This window comes from Homarus americanus, unplaced genomic scaffold (genome assembly GCF_018991925.1).
Source record: "Homarus americanus isolate GMGI-L3 unplaced genomic scaffold, GMGI_Hamer_2.0 scaffold8226, whole genome shotgun sequence".
Classification (NCBI taxonomy): Eukaryota; Metazoa; Arthropoda; class Malacostraca; order Decapoda; family Nephropidae; genus Homarus; species Homarus americanus.
This window is the reverse complement of record NW_024717620.1, coordinates 2,335,911-2,356,403: the sequence shown is the minus strand read 5'-3', so window position 1 is coordinate 2,356,403 and position 20,493 is coordinate 2,335,911. Positions and strand designations below refer to the sequence as shown.

General features: G+C 44.5%; 1 protein-coding gene across 1 annotated transcript in view; it reads left to right on the top strand.

Moving 5' to 3' along the window:
- Positions 1–20,493, top strand: part of LOC121858962 (sodium-coupled monocarboxylate transporter 1-like) — a 92,193-nt gene that overhangs the window by 17,952 nt on the left and 53,748 nt on the right. Inside the window, exons 9-10 of the mRNA XM_042355620.1 lie at positions 15,519–15,762; positions 17,503–17,636. Coding sequence (XP_042211554.1) covers positions 15,519–15,762; positions 17,503–17,636 — 378 coding nt within the window. The remainder of the gene's footprint in view (positions 1–15,518; positions 15,763–17,502; positions 17,637–20,493) is intronic.

Sequence of the window (20,493 nt, the reverse complement as noted above, 5' to 3'; positions counted from 1 at the left end):
CCAGCACCAACAACACAGTCTACCAGCACCACCAACACAGTCTACCAGCACCAACAACACAGTCTACCAGCACCAACAACACAGTCTACCAGCACCAACAACAGTCTACCAGCACCAACAACAGTCTGCCAGCACCAACAACACAGTCTGCCAGCACCAACAACACAGTCTACCAGCACCAACAACAGTCTGCCAGCACCAACAACACAGTCTACCAGCACCAACAACACAGTCACACCAGCACCAACAACACAGTCTACCAGCACCAACAACACAGCATACCAGCACCAACAACACAGTCTGCCAGCACCAACAACACAGTCTGCCAGCACCAACAACACAGTCTACCAGCACCAACAACACAGTCTACCAGCACCAACAACACAGTCTACCAGCACCAACAACACAGTCTACCAGCACCAACAACACAGTCTACCAGCAACTAACAGCACAGTCTACGAGCACTAACAACACAGTCTACCAGCACCAACAGTCTACCAGCACCAACAACAGTCTGCCAGCACCAACAACACAGTCTGCCAGCACCAACAACACAGTCTACCAGCACCAACAACAGTCTGCCAGCACCAACAACACAGTCTACCAGCACCAACAACACAGTCTACCAGCATCAACACACAGCCCACAGCACCAACAACACAGTCTGCCAGCACCAACAACACAGTCTACCAGCACCAACAACACAGTCTGCCAGCACCACCAACACAGTCTGCCAGCACCAACAACACAGTCTACCAGCACCAACAAATACAGTTTACCAGCACCACAACACAGTCTGCCAGCACCAACAACACAGTCTACCAGCACCAACAACACTGTCTGCCAGCACCAACAACACAGTCTACCAACACCAACAACACAGTCTGCCAGCACCACCAACACAGTCTGCCAGCACCAACAACACAGTCTGCCAGCACCAACAACACAGTTCACCACAGCACCAACAAATATTGTGCATACCAGCACCAACAACACAGTCTGCCAGCACCAATGAATACAGTCTGCCAGCACCAACAACACAGTCTGCCAGCACTAACAACACCGTCTGCCAGCACCAACAACACAGTCTGCCAGTATCAACAATACAGTCTGCCAGTATCAACAACAGTCTGCCAGCACCAACAACACACCCGCCAGTATCAACAACACGGACCGCCAGTGCATCACAACACAGTCTGCCAGCAATCTCAACAACAGTCTGCCAGCACCAACAACACAGTCTGCCACAGTATCAACAACACAGTCTGCCAGCACCAACAACACAGTCTACCAGCACCAACAACACAGTCTACCAGCACCAACAACACAGTCTACCAGCACCAACAACACAGTCTACCAGCACCAACAACACAGCCTACCAGCACCAACAACACAGTCTACCAGCACCAACAACAGTCTACCAGCACTAACAACAGTCTGCCAGCACCAACAACACAGTCTGCCAGCACCAACAACACAGTCTACCAGCACCAACAACAGTCACACCACAACACATCACAGTCTACCACCAACAACACAGTCTACCAGCACCAAATAACACAATTCAACAGCACCAACAACACAGTCTGCCAGCACCAACAACACAGTCTGCCAGCACCAACAACACAGTCTGGCCAGCACCAACAACAACACAGTCTACCAGCACCAACAACACAGTCTACCAGCACCACAACACACAGTCTGCCAGCACTAACAACACAGTCTAATAGCACCAACAACACTGTCTGCCAGCACCAAATAACACAGTCTACCAGCACCAACAACACAGTCTGCCAGCACCAACAACACAGTCTGCCAGCACCAACAACACAGTCTGCCAGCACCAACAACACAGTCTACCAGCACCAAACAACACAGTATACCAGCACCAACAACACAATCTGCCAGCACCAACAACACAGTCTGCCAGCACCAACAACACAGTCTGCCAGCACCAACAACACCGTCTGCCAGCACCAACAACACAGTCTGCCAGTATCAACAACACAGTCTCAGTATCGAACAACAGTCTGCCAGCACCAACAACACAGTCTGCCAGTATCAACAACACAGACTGCCAGTATCACCAACACAGTCTGCCAGTTCAACAACAGTCTGCCAGCACTTTCAACAACAACACAGTCTGCCAGTATCAACAAATACAGTCTGCCAGTATCAACAACACAGTCTACCAGCACCAACAAATACAGTCTGCCAGCACCAACAACACAGTCTGCTAGTATCAACAACACAGTTCGCCAGCACCACAAATAGCCCGTTAGCACCAACAACAAGACAGTCTGCCAGTATCAACAAGACAGGCCCGCCAAGGACCAACAACAGTCTGCCAGCACCAACAACAGTCTGCCATCAACAACACAGTCTGCCAGCACCAACAACAGTCTGCCAGCACCAACAACACAGTCTACCAGCACCAACAACACAGTATACCAGCACTAACAACACAGTCTGCCAGCACTAACAACACAGTCTGCCAGCACCAACAACACAGTCTACCAGCACCAACAACACAGTCTACCAGCACCAACAACACAGTCTACCAGCACCAACAACACAGTCTACCAGCACCAACAACACAGTCTACCAAAGCACCAACAGCACAGTCTACGCAGCACCAACAACACAGTCTACCAGCACCAACAACAGTCTACTGTTAGACCAACAACAGTCTGCCAGCACCAACAACACAGTCTGCCAGCACCAACAACACAGTCTACCAGCAATTCAACAACAGTCTGCCAGCACCAACACAGTCTACCAGCACCAACAACACAGTCTACCAGCATCAACAACACAGTCTACCAGCACCAACAACACAGTCTGCCAGCACCAACAACACAGTCTACCAGCACCAACAACACAGTCTGCCAGCACCACCAACACAGTCTGCCAGCACCAACAACACAGTCTACCAGCACCAACAACACAGCTTACCAGCACCAACAACACAGTCTGCCAGCACCAACAACACAGTCTACCAGCACCAAATAACACTGTCTGCCAGCACCAACAACACAGTCTACCAACACCAACAACACAGTCTGCCAGCACCAACAACACAGTCTACAGCACCAACAACACAGTCTGCCAGCACCAACAACAACACAGTCTACCAGCACCAACAACACAGTATACCAGCACCAACAACACAGTCTGCCAGCACCAACAACACAGTCTGCCAGCACCAACAACACAGTCTGCCAGCACCAACAACAACACCGTCTGCCAGCACCAACAACACAGTCTGCCAGCACCAACAACGGCCCGCCAGCAATCTCAACAACAGTCTGCCAGCACCAACAACAGTCTGCCAGCACCAACAACAGTCTGCCAGCACCAACAACACACACCAGCACCAACAACACAGTCTGCCAGCACCAACAACAGTCTGCCAGCACCAACAACACAGTCTGCCAGCACCAACAACACAGTCTGCCAGCACCAACAACAGTCTGCCAGCAGACAACAACACAGTCTGCCAGCACCAACAACAGTCTGCCAGCACCAACAACACACAGTTCACAGCACCAACGACACAGTCTGCCAGTATCAACAACACAGTCTGCCAGCACCAACAACACACAGTCTGCCAGCACCAACAACACAGTCTGCCAGCACCAACAACACAGTCTGCCAGCACCAACAAACACAGTCTGCCAGTGAACAACACAGTCTGCCAGCACCCCAACAACACAGTCTGCCAGCACCAACAACAGTCTGCCAGCACCAACAACACAGTCTGCCAGCACCAACAACACAGTCTGCCAGCACTAACAACACAGTCTGCCAGCACCAACAACACAGTCTGCCAGCACCAACAACACAGTCTGCCAGCACCAATAACACAGTCTGCCACCAACAACACAGTCTGCCAGCACCAACAACAGTCTGCCAGCACTAACAACACAGTCTGCCAGCACCAACAACACAGTCTGCCAGCACTAACAACACAGTCTGCCAGCACCAACAACACAGTCTGCCAGCACCAACAACACAGTTCACAGCACCAACAACACACAGTCTGCCAGCACCAACAACAACACAGTCTCAGCACCAACAACAGTCTGCCAGCACCAACAACACAGTCTGCCAGCACCAACAACACAGTCTGCCAGCACCAACAACACAGTCTGCCAAAGCACCAACAACAACACAGTCTGCCAGCACCAACAACACAGTCTGGCAGCACCAACAACAGCCTGCCAGCACCAACAACACAGTCTGCCAGCACCAACAACAGTCTGCCAGCACCAACAACACAGTCTGCTGCCAGCACCAACAACACAGTCTGCCAGTATCAACAACACAGTCTGCCAGCACAACAACAACAGCGTCTAAAGCACCAACAACAAATACCAGTCTGCCAGCACTAAATAACAGTCTGGCTTGCACCAACAACACAGTCTGCCAGCACCAACAACACAGCCTGCCAGAACCAACAACACAGTCTGCCAGCACCAGCAACACAGTCTGCCAGCACCAACAACACAGCGCCCGCCAGAACCAACAACAGTCTGCCAGCACCAACAACACAGTCTGCCAGTATCAACAACACAGTCTGCCAGTATCAACAAATACAGTCTGCCAGCACCAACAACACAGCTCCGCTAAAAGTACCCAACAACATAGTCTGCCAGCACACAAATACACAGTCTGCCAGTATCAACAAATACAGTCTGCCAGTATCAACAACACAGTCTGCCAGCAACAACAACAGTCTGCCAGCACCAACAGTCTGCCAGCACCAACAACACAGTCTGCCAGCACCAACAACACACAGTCTGCCACAGTGTATCAACACAGTCTGCCAGTATCAACAACACACTCTGCCACAATTAACAACAGTCTGCCAGCACCAACAACACAGTCTGCCAGCACCAACAAATAGTTTGCTAGCACTAACAACACACAGTCTGCCAAGTTGAATTCAACAACAGTCTGCCAGCACCAACAACACAGTCTGCCAGTATCAACAACATAGTCTGCCAGCACAACAACAGTCTGCCAGCACCAACAACCAGCCCAAGCGAAGTACCAACAACACGCTCAAGTTAGAACTAACAAATACAGTCTGCCAGCACCAGCAACACAGTCTGCCAGCACTAACAACACAGTCTGCCAGAACTAAATAACAGTCTGCCAGCACCAACAAATACAGTCTGCCAGTACTTCAAACAACACAGTCTGCCAGTATCAACAACACAGTCTGCCAGCACCAACAACACAGCCCTGCCTGTTAACTAAACAACATAGCTCGCCGTACATCAACAAATACAGTCTGCCAAAGTATCAACAAATACAGTCTGCCAGTAATAACAACACAGTCTGCCAGCAACAAATGTAACAGTCTGCCAGCACCAACAACAGTCTTGCCAGCACCAAATAACACAGTCTGCCAGCACCAACAACACAGTCTGCCAGTATCAACAACAACAACGCTGGGCCAGTATTTCACCAACACAGTTCGCCAGCACCAACAACAGTCTGCCAGCACCAACAACACAGTCTGCCAGCACCAACAACAGTCTGCCAGCACTCAACAACACAGTCTGCCAGTATCAACAACACAGTCTGCCAGCACCAACAACACAGTCTGCCAGCACCAACAACACAGTCTGCCAGTATCAACAACACTGTCTGCCAGCACCAGCAACACAGTCTGCCAGCACCAACAACACAGCCTGCCAGGGCACCAACAACACAGTCTGCCAGGCATCAACAACAATTGCCCTGCCAGCACCAACAACACAGTCTGCATTAACAACAGTCTGCCAGCACCAACAACAGTCTGCCAGCACTAACAACACAGTCTGCCAGCACCAACAACACAGTCTGCCAGCACCAACAACACAGTCTGCCAGCCCCAACAACACAGTCTGCCAGCACCAGCAACACAGTCTGCCATCACCAACAAATACATAGTCCGCCAGCACCAACAACACAGTCCTTGCCAGCACCAACAACACAGTCTGCCACCAACAACACAGTCTGCCAGCACCAACAACAGTCTGCCAAAGCACCAACAACACAGTCTGCCAGTATCAACAACACAGTCTGCCAGTATCAAATACTAGCCCTGCCAGCACCTCAACAACACAGTCTCCGGCCAGCACCAACAACATAGTCTGCCAGCATCAACAACCAGTTCGCCAGTATCAACAACACAGTTCAAGCCAGTATCAACAACACAGTTCTGCCAGCAACAACAACAGTCTGCCAGCACCAACAGTCTGCCAGCACCAAACAGTCTGCCAGCACCAACAACACAGTCTGCCAGTAGACAACAACACAGTCTGCCAGTATCAATAACACAGTCTGCCAGCACCAACAAACAGTCTGCCAGCACCAACAACACAGTCTGCCAAAGCACCCAACAACAGTTTGCCAGCACCAACAACACAGTCTGGCAAAGACCAACAACAGTCTGCCAGCACCAACAACACAGTCTGCCAGTATCAACAACACACAGTCTCGGCCAGCAAAGCACCAACAACAGTCTGCCAGCACCAACAACACAGTCTGCCAGCACCAACAACACGGCCTGCCAGAACCAACAACACACCCGCCAGCACCAGCAACACAGTCTGCCAGCACCAACAACACAGTCTGCGCCAGAACCAACAACAGTCTGCCAGCACCAACAACACAGTCTGCCAGTATCACCAACACAGTCTGCCAGTATCAACAACACAGTCTGGCCAGCACCAACAACACAGTCTGCCAAGACCAACAACATAGTCTGCCAGCATCAACAACACAGTCTGCCAGTATCAACAACACAGTCTGCCAGTGTATCAACAACACAGTCTGCCAGGCAACAACAAATAGTCTGCCAGCACCAACAACAGTCTGCCAGCAACTAAACAACACAGCCTGCCAGCACCAACAACATGTCTGCCAGTATCAACAACACAGTCTGCCAGTATCAACAACACACCTGCCAGCACCAACAACAGTCTGCCAGCACTAACAACACCACAGTCTGGCCAGCACCAACAGTCTGCCAGCACCCCAACAAATACAGTCTGCCAGTATCAACAACACAGTCTGCCAGCACCAACAACACAGTCTGCCAGCACCAACAACACAGTCTGCCAGTATCAACAACACTGTCTGCCAGCACCAGCAACACAGTCTGCCAGCAGCAATTCAACAACACAGTCTGCCAGCACCAACAACACAGTCTGCCAGTATCAACAACACTGTCTGCCAGCACCAACAACACAGTCTGCCAGTATCAACAAATACAGTCTGCCAGCACCAACAAATAACAGTCTGCCAGCACCAACAACAAATAACACAGTCTGCCAGCACCAACAACAACACAGTCTGCCAGCACCAACAAACACAGTCTGCCAGCCCCAACAACACAGTCTGCCAGCACCAGCAACACAGTCTGCCATCACCAACAACATAGTCTGCCAGCACCAACAACAACACAGTCTGCCAGCACCAACAACACAGTCTGCCAGCACCAACAACACAGTCTGCCAGCACCAACAAATAGTCTGGCCAGCACCAACAACACAGTCTGCCAGCACCAACAACAGCCCAAGCCAGCACCAACAACACAGCTCCGCCAGTATCAACAACCCAGTCTGCCAGCACCAACAACACAGTCTGCCAGCACCAACAACACAGTCTGCCAGCACCAACAACACAGTCTGCCAGCACCAGCAACACAGAAGCCCGCCAGCACCAACAACACAGTTCACAGCACCAACAACACCAAGTCTGCCAGCACCAACAACACAGTCTGCCAGCACCAACAACACAGTCTGCCAGCACCAACAACACAGTCTGTGCACCAACAACACAGTCTACCAGCACCAACAACACAGTCTGCCAGCACCAACAACACCGTCTACCAGCACCAATAACACAGTCTACCAGCACCAACAACACAGTCTGCCAGCACCAACAACACAGTCTGCCACAGCACCAACAACACAGTCTGCCAGCACCAACAACACAGTCTGCCAGCACCAACAACACAGTCTGCCAGCACCAACAACATAGTCTACCAGCACCAACAACACAGTCTGCCAGCACCAACAACACAGTCTGCCAGCACCAAGCCAACAACACAGTCTACCAGCACTAACAACAGTCTGCCAGCACCAACAACAGTCTGCCAGTACCAACAACACAGTCTGCCAGCACCAACAACAGTCTGCCAGCACCAACAACAGTCTGCCAGCACCAACAACACAGTCTGCCAGCACCAACAACACAGTCTGCCAGCACCAACAACAGTCTGCCAGCATCAACAACACAGTCTGCCAGCACCAACAACACAGTCTGCCAGCACCAACAACACAGTCTGCCAGCACCAACAACACTCCTTCCTGACGTCATCAACTACACAATGGGTTACATAAGAAGTATTGCAGTGTAAATATGGGAGAAGCAAACATGTGTGGAAACTGTACCTTGGTCATGACGTAAAATAACATTAATAATAATAAGTTAACCTTAAGAAGGACATATTGCTGAGATTAAAGCTGGTGCCATGCTGTACTGTACTGTACCATACTGTACTGTACTGTACTGTACTGTAATGTACTGTACTGTACTGTACCATATTGTACTGTACTGTACTGTACATAAGAACATAAGAAAATAAGGAGTCTGCAATAGGCCGGTTGGCCTGAGCATGGCAGCTCCTGTCGAGTGTTACTACCACTCTCTATCATCCATGAATCTATCTAGCCTCCTTTTGAAACTTTCCAGAGTTCCAGCACTTACTACAACGTTGCTAAGCTTGTTCCACTCGTCCACCACCCAATTAGTGAGCCAGTTCCTTCCTATCTCCCTCCTAAACCTAAACTTATCCAACTTAAATTCCGTTACTCCGAGTCCTATCCTGCTCGGATATTATAAGAACTTTATCTATATCGCCTTTATTGATTCCTTTCACCCACTTAAATACTTCTATCATATCTCCCTGCACTCTTCGTCTTTCTAGGGAATGCAAGTTTAGTTTCATTAATCTATCTTGATATGGAAGGTTTCTAAGTCCCGGAATCATTTTCGTCATTCTTCGCTGCACCGACTCCAGTGAATTGACATCCTTTTTATAATAAGGGCACCAGAACTGAACTGCATAATCGAGGTGCGGCCTGACTAGCGCAAGATATAGTTGCAATAAGACCTCTGCACTCTTATTACTTACACTTCTAGATATAAAACCTAATATTCTTGGTTGATGTTGGTAAGGCTGTATACATTGACAGTATTTGTTCTTCCAATATTAAGTACGCTGCACTTGCTGGTGTTGAATTTCATTGGAAAATTTTCTGACCATTACTGCAGTTTATTTAAATCCTCCTGTAGTGCATTTGCATTCTGCCCTGAATTAATCTACGCCCTATTTTGGTGTCATCCGCAAACTTGCTTATGTCACTGCTGATCCCAGTATTTACCTGTAGATCGTTTATGTAGATTATGAACAAGAGTGGGCCCAGTGCTGACCCCTGGGGAACCCCACTGGTTACACAGCCCCACTCAGATTTAACACCATCTACTCTGACCCTCTGTGTTCTATCGGTGAGCCATGATTTTATTCAGTTTAAAACTTTCCCCTCGATACCATGAGCCTTAACTTTTCTTAGGAGCCTCTGATGCGGTACTCTGTCAAACGCTTTGCTAAAGTCTAAGTAAATAACATCGCACTGTACTGTATTGTACTATACTGTACTGTACTGTACTGCACTGTACTATATTGTTCTGTACTGTACTGTACCATATTGTACTGTACTGTACTGTACCATATTGTACTGTACTGTACTGTATTGTACCATAGTGTACTGTACTGTACCAAATTGTACTGTACTGTACCATACTGTACTGTACTGTACTGTACCATATTGTACTGCACTGTACTGTACTGTACTTTACTGTACTGTACCATATTGTACTGTACTGTACTGTACCATATTGTAATGTACTGTACTGTACTGTACCACACTGTACTGTACTGTACCATATTGTACTGTACTATACTGTACTGTACTGTACTGTGCCGTACTGTTCTGTACTGTAATGTACTGTACCATACTGTACTGTACTGTACTGTACTGTATTGTAATGTACTGTACTGTACCATACTGTACTGTAGTGTACCATACTATACTGTACCATACTATACTGTACCATTCTGAACTGTACCATACTGTACTGTAATGTGCTGTACTGTACTGTACTGTACCATCCTATACTGTACCATACTATACTGTACCATACTATACTGTACTGTATTGTAATGTACTGTGCTGTACTATACTGTACCATACTAAACTGTTCTGTAGTGTACCATACTATACTGTACTGTACTATAATGTACTGTACTGTACCATACTGTACTGTACTGTAATGTATTGTGCTATACTGTACTGTACTGTACCATACTGTATTGTACTGTACAGTACTATACTGTACTGTACTGTACTGTTCCATACTGTACTGTACTGTACTGTATTGTGCTATACTATACTGTAATGTACTGTACTGTACTGTACTATACTATACTGTGCTGTACCATACTGTACTGTGCACTACTGTACCATACTTACTGTGCTGTATTGTGCTGCACTGTACTGTAATGTACTGTACTGTAATGTACTGTGCTATACTGTACTGTACTGTACCATACTGTATTGTACTGTACAGTACTATACTGTACTGTACTGTACTGTTCCATACTGGACTGTACTGTACTGTATTGTGCTATACTATACTGTAATGTACTGTACTGTACTGTACTGTACTATACTATACTGTGCTGTACCATACTGTACTGTGCAGTACTGTACCATATTATACTGTACTGTGCTGCACCATACTCTACTGTACCATACTGTACTGTGCTGTACTGTACTGTATTGTACTGTACCATACTGTAATGTACTGTACAGTACTGTACTGTAATGTACTGTACTGCAATGTACTGTACTGTAATGTACTGTGATGTAATGTACTGTACTGTAATGTACTGTACTGTATGTAATGTACTGTACTGTGCTGTACTGCAATGTACTGTACTGTATACTGTACTGTACTGTACTGCAATGTACTGTACTGCAATGTACTATACTGTAATGTACTATATACTGTACTGTACTGTAATGTACTGTACAGTAATGTACTGTATACTGTACTGTACTGTACTGTACTGTAATGTACTGTATTGTATACTGTACTGTACTGTACTGTAATGTACTGTACTGTATTGCATACTGTACTGTACTGGACTGTAATGTACTGAACTGTAATGTACTGTATACTGTACTGTACTGTATACTGTACTGTAATGTACTGTACTGTACACTGTAATGTACTGCACTGAAATGTACCGTATAGTGTAATGTACTGTATAGTGCACTGTACTGTACTGTACTGTACTGTACTGTACTGTATACTGTACTGTACTATATACTGTACTGTATACTGTACGTAACTGTACTGTAATGTACTGTACTGTACGGTATACTTTACTGTAATGTACTGTACTCTGCTGTAATGTACTGTGCTGTCATGTATTGTACTGTGCTGCATACTGTACTGTACTGTACACTGTACTGTATACTGTACTGTACTGTATTGTGTACTGTACTGCAATGTACTCTACTGCACTGTACTGTAATATTCTGTGATGTACTGTACTGTACTGAATACTGTACTGTTTACTGTACTGTACTGTATACTGCACTATACTGTACTGTACTGTACCATATTGTACTGTACTGTACTCTACCATACTGTACTGTATTGTACCATATTGTACTGTATTGTACTGTAGTGTACCATATTGTACTGTACTATACTGCACTGTATTGTATTGTACCATATTGCACTGTACTGTACTGTACTATATTGTACTGTACTGCACTGTACCATACTGAACTGTACCGTATTGTTCTGTTCTGTACCGTACTATAGTGTACTGTATTGCACCATATTTTACTGTACTGTACTGTATCATACTGTAATGTTCTGTACTGTACCATATTGTACTGTACTATACTGTACTGTACTGTACCATACTGTACTGTACTGCACCATACTGACTGCATCATACCATACTGTACCATGCTGTACTGTACTGTAATGTACTGTACTGTACCGTACTGTACTGTACTGTACTGTACCATACTATACTATACTGTACTGTACTGTGCCATACTGTACTGTACTGCACTGTACCATACTGACTGTGCTGTACTGTACTGTACTATACTGTAATGTACTGTACTGTACTGTACTGTACTGAAATGTACTGTACTGTAAAGTACTGCACAGTACTGTAATGTACTGTACCATACTGTACTGTACTGTACTGTACCATACTATACTATATTATACTGTGCCATACTGTACTGTACCATATTGTATTGTGCTGTACTGTACTGTACTGCACTGTACTATACTGTACCTTACTGAACTGTACTGTACTGTACCATACTGTACTGTAATGGACTGTACTATACTGTACTTTACTGTACCATACTGTACTGTAATGTACTGTGCTATACTGTACTGTACTGTACCATTCTATACTACACTGTACTGTACTGTGCTTTACTGTATCATACTATACTGTACTGTATTGTGCTATACTGTGTTGTACTGTACTGTACTGTTTTGTATACTCTAATGTAATGTACTGTACTGTACTGTAATATTCTGTGATGTACTGTACTGTACTGTATACTGTACTGTACTGTATAGCTGTACTGTACTGTTCTGTATACTGTACTGTACTGTACTGTATACTGTACTGTACTGTAATGTACTATATACTCTACTGTACTGTAATGTACTGTAATGTAATGTACTTTATACTGTACTGTACTGTAATGTACCCTACTGTACTGTACTGTAATGTACTGTTATGTACTGTACTGTACTGTATACTGTACTGTATACTGTACTGTACTGTATACTGTACTGTAATGTACTGTACTGTACTGTATACTGTACTGTATTCTGTACCATACTGTACTGTACTGTATACTGTGCTGTATACTGTATTGTACTGTAATGTACTGTGCTGTGCTGTATACTGTACTGTACTGTACTTAATGTACTGTACTGTAATGTACTGTACTGTATACTGTTCTGTACTGTACTGTACTTAATGTACTGTAATGTATACTGTTCTGTACTGTACTGTACTTAATGTACTGTACTGTATACTGTCCTGTGTGGTGTACTGTACTGTACTGTAATGTACTATAATGTACTTTAATGTATGATACTGCATTGTACTCTGTACTGTATTATAATGTACTGTAATGTACAGTAATGTGCTGTTCTGTAATGTACTGTACTGTATACTGTACTATATACTGTATTGTAATGTACCGTGCTGTATAACGTATTGTACTGTTTACTGTACTATATGTTGTACTGTACTGTATATTGTACTGTATACTGTACTGTACTGTACTGTATACTGTACTGTACTGTAATGTACTCTAATGTACTGTACTGTAATGTACTGTGATGTACTGTATTGTACTGCATACTGTACTGTATACTGTACTGTACTGTACTGTATTGTGCTGTACTGCACTGTACAGTGTATTGTACTGTACTATACTGTGCTGTTCTGTACTATGCTGTGCTGTACTGTACTATACTATACTGTGCTGTTCTGTACTGTGCTGTACTGTACTATGCTATATGGTGCTGTACTGTACTATACTGTACTGTACTGTACTGTACTGTAGTATACTGTACTGTACTGTATATTGTACTGAATACTGTACGGTACCGTACTGTACTATGCTGTGCTGTACTGTACTGTACTACCCTGTGCTGTACTGTACTGTGCTGTGCTGTACTATTCTGTGCTGTGCTGTACTGTGCTGTGCTGTACTATTCTGTGCTGTACTGTACTATACTGTGCTGTGCTGTACTATTCTGTGCTGTACTGTACTATACAGTGCTGTGCTGTACTATACTGTGCTGTACTGTACTGTGTTATACTGTACTGTACTGTGTTATGCTGTACTGTACTGTACTATACTGTGCTGTACAATACTATACTGTGCTGGTCTATACTATGCTGTGCTGACTGTACTGTGCTGCAGTGTACTGTACTATACTGTGCTGTACTGTACTGTACTATACTGTGCTGTACTGTACTGTACTATACTGTGCTGTGCTGTAATGTACTATACTGTGCTGTACTATACTGTACAGTCCTGTACTGTACTGTACCATACTGTGCTGTATTGAGCTGTGCTGTACTGTGCTGTACTGTGCTGTACTGTACTGCACTGTACAGTGTATTGTGCTGTACTATACTGTGCTTTTCTGTACTATGCTGTACTGTACTATGCTATACTGTGCTATACTGTACTGTACTATACTGTTCTCTACTGTACTGTACTATACTGTACTCTACTGTGCTGTACTGTACTATACTGTGCTGTACTGTACTGTACTATACAGTGCTGTACTGTATTATACTGTACTGTACTGCAGTATACTGTACTGCACTGTACTATAGTGTGCTGTGCTGTACTGTACTGTATATTGTACTGAATACTGTACGGTACCGTACTGTACTATACTGTGCTGTACTGTACTGTACTATACTGTGCTGTACTGTGCTGTGCTGTACTATTCTGTGCTGTACTGTACTATACTGTGCTGTGCTGTACTGTGCTGTGCTGTACTATTCTGTGCTGTACTGTACTATACTGTGCTGTGCTGTATTATACTGTGCTGTACTGTACTGTGCTATGCTGTACTGTACTGTTCTATACTGTGCTGTACAATACTATACTGTGCTGGTCTATACTATGCTGTGCTGACTGTACTGTGCTGCAGTGTACTGTACTATACTGTGCTGTACTGTACTGTACAGTCCTGTATTTTACTGTACTTTACTGTGCTGTACTGTACTGTACTATACTGTGCTGTACTGTACTGTACTATACTGTTCTGTACTGTACTATACTGTGCTGTACTGTACTGTACAGTTCTGTACTGTACTGTACCATACTGTGCTGTACTGAACTGTGCTGTACTGTGCTGTACTGTATTGTACTATTCTGTGCTGTACTGTACTGTGCTGTACTCTGCTGTACTTTGGTGTACTGTACTGTATACTGTACTATACTGTACTGTACTGTACTGTACTGTACTGTACTGTACTGTATACTATACAGTACTCTACTATACTGTATTATACTATGCTGTACTGTATACAGTACAGTACTGTCCTATACTGTACTGTTGTGTAGTCCGTATAACAAAAGGTGTTTATATTATTATCAATAAATTATTATACAAATCCTGACCATAAGTAGTGTGAATATATATGATTCTTGTTGCTACTTTGTTGTGTGTGTAGTTTGTAGTTAACTCCGCTACTGGCGTCAGAGAAGAGCTTTCATCAATCTCTCCTATACTTTATGTTTTCTAGTTAGAGACAATGTTTGTGTTTACCAAACTTTATCATACAGGACTGGTTCTTGTTACAGATGTGGGCGACAAGTGAAGAAGTAGCGACAGATGATCACCTCTTGGGGTCAAAGTTCACGGTGGTGGACTACACAGTGTTCATCCTTATGTTGGTCATGTCCGTCGGCATCGGTGTGTACAGTGCCTTCAAGAATCGAAAAAGAGTGTCCTCACAGGATTACCTGACAGGCAGCAGGACGCTGTCTCCCGTGCCCGTGGCGTTCTCTCTGCTGGGTGGCGTCATATCTGCTGTGTCTATATTAGGTTAGCGTGGTCACTTGTTAAACCCCATGTCATCAATGTGTCTCCTTACACCACTCATACCATGGTTGTCTATATTAGGTTAGCGTGGTCACTTGTTTAACCCCATGTCATCAATGTGTCTCCTTACACCACTCATACCATGGTTGTCTATATTAGGTTAGCGTGGTCACTTGTTTAACCCCATGTCATCAATGTGTCGCCTTACACCACTCATACCATGGTTGTGTCTATATTAGGTTAGCGTGGTCACTTGTTTAACCCCATGTCATCAATGTGTCTCCTTACACCACTCATACCATGGCTGTGTCTATATTAGGTTAGCGTGGTCACTTGTTTAACCCCATGTCATCAATGTGTCTCCTTACACCACTCATACCATGGCTGTGTCTATATTAGGTTAGCGTGGTCACTTGTTTAACCCCATGTCATCAATGTGTCTCCTTACACCACTCATACCATGGCTGTGTCTATATTAGGTTAGCGTGGTCACTTGTTTAACCCTATGTCATCAATGTGTCGCCTTACACCACTCATACCATGGTTGTGTCTATATTAGGTTAGCGTGGTCACTTGTTTAACCCCATGTCATCAATGTGTCGCCTTACACCACTCATACCATGGTTGTCTATATTAGGCTAGCGTGGTCACTTGTTTAACCCCATGTCATCAATGTGTCTCCTTACACCACTCATACCATGGCTGTGTCTATATTAGGTTAGCGTGGTCACTTGTTTAACCCCATGTCATCAATGTGTCTCCTTACACCACTCATACCATGGCTGTGTCTATATTAGGTTAGCGTGGTCACTTGTTTAACCCCATGTCATCAATGTGTCGCCTTACACCACTCATACCATGGCTGTGTCTATATTAGGTTAGCGTGGTCACTTGTTTAACCCCATGTCATCAATGTGTCTCCTTACACCACTCATACCATGGTTGTCTATATTAGGTTAGCGTGGTCACTTGTTTAACACTATATCATCAATGTGTCGCCTTACACCACTCATACCATGGTTGTGTCTATATTAGGTTAGCGTGGTCACTTGTTTAACACTATATCATCAATGTGTCGCCTTACACCACTCATACCATGGTTGTGTCTATATTAGGTTAGCGTGGTCACTTGTTTAACACTATATCATCAATGTGTCGCCTTACACCACTCATACCATGGTTGTGTCTATCCACTTGTTTAACCCCATGTCATCAATGTGTCGCCTTACACCACTCATACCATGGCTGTGTCTATATTAGGTTAGCGTGGTCACTTGTTTAACCCCATGTCATCAATGTGTCTCCTTACACCACTCATACCATGGTTGTCTATATTAGGTTAGCGTGGTCACTTGTTTAACACTATATCATCAATGTGTCTCCTTACACCACTCATACCATGGTTGTGTCTATATTAGGTTAGCGTGGTCACTTGTTTAACCCCATGTCATCAATGTGTCGCCTTACACCACTCATACCATGGCTGTGTCTATATTAGGTTAGCGTGGTCACTTGTTTAACCCCATGTCATCAATGTGTCGCCTTACACCACTCATACCATGGTTGTCTATATTAGGTTAGCGTGGTCACTTGTTTAACCCCATGTCATCAATGCGTCTTCTTACACCACTCATACCATGGCTGTCTATATTAGGTTAGCGTGGTCACTTGTTTAACCCCATGTCATCAATGTGTCGCCTTACACCACTGTACTGTCTTTTATACCTTGGTAACCTTCAACAGGTAACGCCACTGAGGTGTACTTGTACGGTACACAGCTGTGGACAACTTTACTGGGCGGCATCCCTGCGTGTGTGTTGCTACACCAAGTCATACTGCCCATTGTTTACAATCTTAAAATTATCTCGTTAAATGAGGTGAGTCAATCTGTTAATAACTCAGGTCTCATTAACCCTTTCACCGCGTGTCACGCACTTGCCATTTCATTCTGGCTACCGCCAGGCGATTTTATTCAGCTATGAAACCCGCTGTGAAAGGATTAAGATTAAATTCTGATCTTAAAATGTGTTTCATCATACATCAAAGACTGTGCTTAGCATTACTCCACCTCAACTGTAATAATAAGAAGGATGCCAAAAATAGCATAAAGTTTAGTGCAAATTTTGGAACCTTGACTTGCCATAATCTTGACAAGTCTACTCACGCAGCGCCGCCTAACTCTCCATGTCCATGAATTATTTGAGAACTGTTCAATAGTGTTTTCTTAATGGTCTCAGTGTGTACTAACAGACAGATGATCATGTAAAGCGCATATGTATCATGATAGTAATGAGACGGAAGACTACACCCTGACCACGGCCTGAAACTCACCGACCCGCTACACTCACACTAACCAATATACTGAAGAAAAAACAACTTGCATCTCCAATTTGTCCACATTTCTTATCATGAATCACTAACTTACGCTTGATCGCCTTTACTCATGTGATGTATTGGTCATGTTAGTTGAGGTGAGTGAAGTGTCAGTATTGTACTACAGCCAGATGAAACATCTACACTAAAACAACAGTACTAGATTTAGATTAGATTGCCCCCGAGGGGGCTAGTTTATTGGGCACCCCCTTACATCCTGTGCAAGGTGAAGCGCAGAAGCGTTTACAGTGCCCATCTGGGAAGCATGCGGAGTTCATGCTTGCCTTTCTGACTCATGCATTAAGGGAGTAAAAGCCTGAAGGTTCATGGGTTTTGTCAGCAAGTTACATAAAGTGACAGAATGATGAGTGCGGGGGGGAAAATTCCCGGTACAATTTATCTGTTTATGGCAAAGTGTGGCAGGTCCCTAGTGCCTGTAATGGGCCCCTGTCTCATCAACAGAACATATTATATAAATGGGTCAATACATCTGATATTATATTCAGATTCACCACCCTGTAACTTTCCACTGTCTATGAGTAAAACATGCGTTGTACACATGAGAGGGCAACTCTCCCAAGAGGGAGAGACCCATCGTCAGCATATCTGTAAGCCCGCACAGCGAGGCCCTTACTCCTTAGTCGCTCACAGAAAGTTATATCGTAAGGACGCGACCTAACGTTTATAAAACATAAACGCCGGCCCTTTCTCATTCACTCCTCTACAGTGGAACTTACGGTCGATCTACACTCAGGAATTATATATACAATCCTTTTATAATAAAACAAGGAACTACCGTTTGGGTTTCGTTACTTAAACCCAAATAATAAATATATGTGAACGACCTGGTTAATTGCACAAGTAGCCGATTCATATAGGTGGCAAGTGGTGTGTACGGATTCTTAAACTGGTAGTCGTATCAAACAGTCAGTGTTTTTGTGAAAAACAGAAAACACACAACAGTGACGCGTTACATAATCCGAGTGTTTAAAACTATATCCCGTATCGAGACGATATTTAGTGAGTGCTCCTTATCTCTGTCACATACAAAAACGTGCAGAATTCGTAATATACATATATCACAGCCTGTTGGTGAATATCCAGTTTGTGCCCGTTGAAGTAGGCCCCACTCAGCATTTTCTAGTTACAGTGTTGCAGTGTTGAAGAAAGGTTTCATAACTTGGACTAACAATTGATATTTCACAAGCAGCTGAACAGTTTTGTTGTGTAGCCAGCGTTAATTACGAAGTTCCGATATCATCATACAGATCTCCATATATACGTAGACTGTGAAGACTTGGCACACGGCAGTCTCGCTAGCGACCTAGCAACGAACAGAGTGATTACCAATCATCAGCAGTTTCTGATCGACTGTGGAGAACCAACCCTAGTTTGAAGTGGACTCGTCTCTCGCCAAGGTAGAAGCGTCTCTTCGTTGCCAAGGAAACCAGGAGCAGCGCACGCATCACCAGGAAGAGGCCCCGCCCACCCTCCACACAAGACTCGACTCGGAACTCGGCTTGAAGGATCACGTTTTCTATACAGACGTAACACCCTGTATAAATAGGTATTTAAATTACATAATTATACACACATGAACACGTTCGAGAGATATCTTCACACCGATAGGTTCGTCGGATAGGATTATTTCAATGATAAAGTGTCGAATGTAAAATTAATGTATTGAAATTCTATAATTTACAGTGGTTTTTAAGTGTCTGTCTTCTTATTGATAGTTTAATTATTAACTACAATTCATATTCATTTATCTTGTAAATGAGAGGCAAGTGATCTGCTTTTACTGTTAAGTATTCATTGACCCACGAGAGACTAATAGATAATTTTTTAAGTTTCCCATGTCTAATGTTGATGTCATTGAACGCCTAGCGCAACTGTTTGCATATAACCAACTCGTCGATGATCAAGCAAAGACTGACATTAACTTTGAGTCGGGAACACAGTTTAACGATTCGGTAGGAAGTAGTGAGAAAGTTATTGAGGAATCGTTTGACGACTTAAACCGTCGTACCCTACGATCTGGTAATCAATATAGTACTTCACCTAAGTATACAAAAACAGTTACCCCTGTTACAGGTGATAGTGTGTCTGTTGCTAAATCGGTAACAACCTTATTAACCCAGCCTTATGTTAGAAGTAAGAATACTAACACTACAATGGCTTCTTCTAACCCTTACGCCAGTACTACTACCACACCTAAACTTGATAATATTATTAATATCATGCAGCGTGGCGACTATGTTCGAAATTTCACAGGTCAAGATGATGATAGGGTCGCACATGTGCCTCAGATGGCGCACATGCCTCCCTCCCAGACTCCTTATGCGACACACTTAGCTCCGA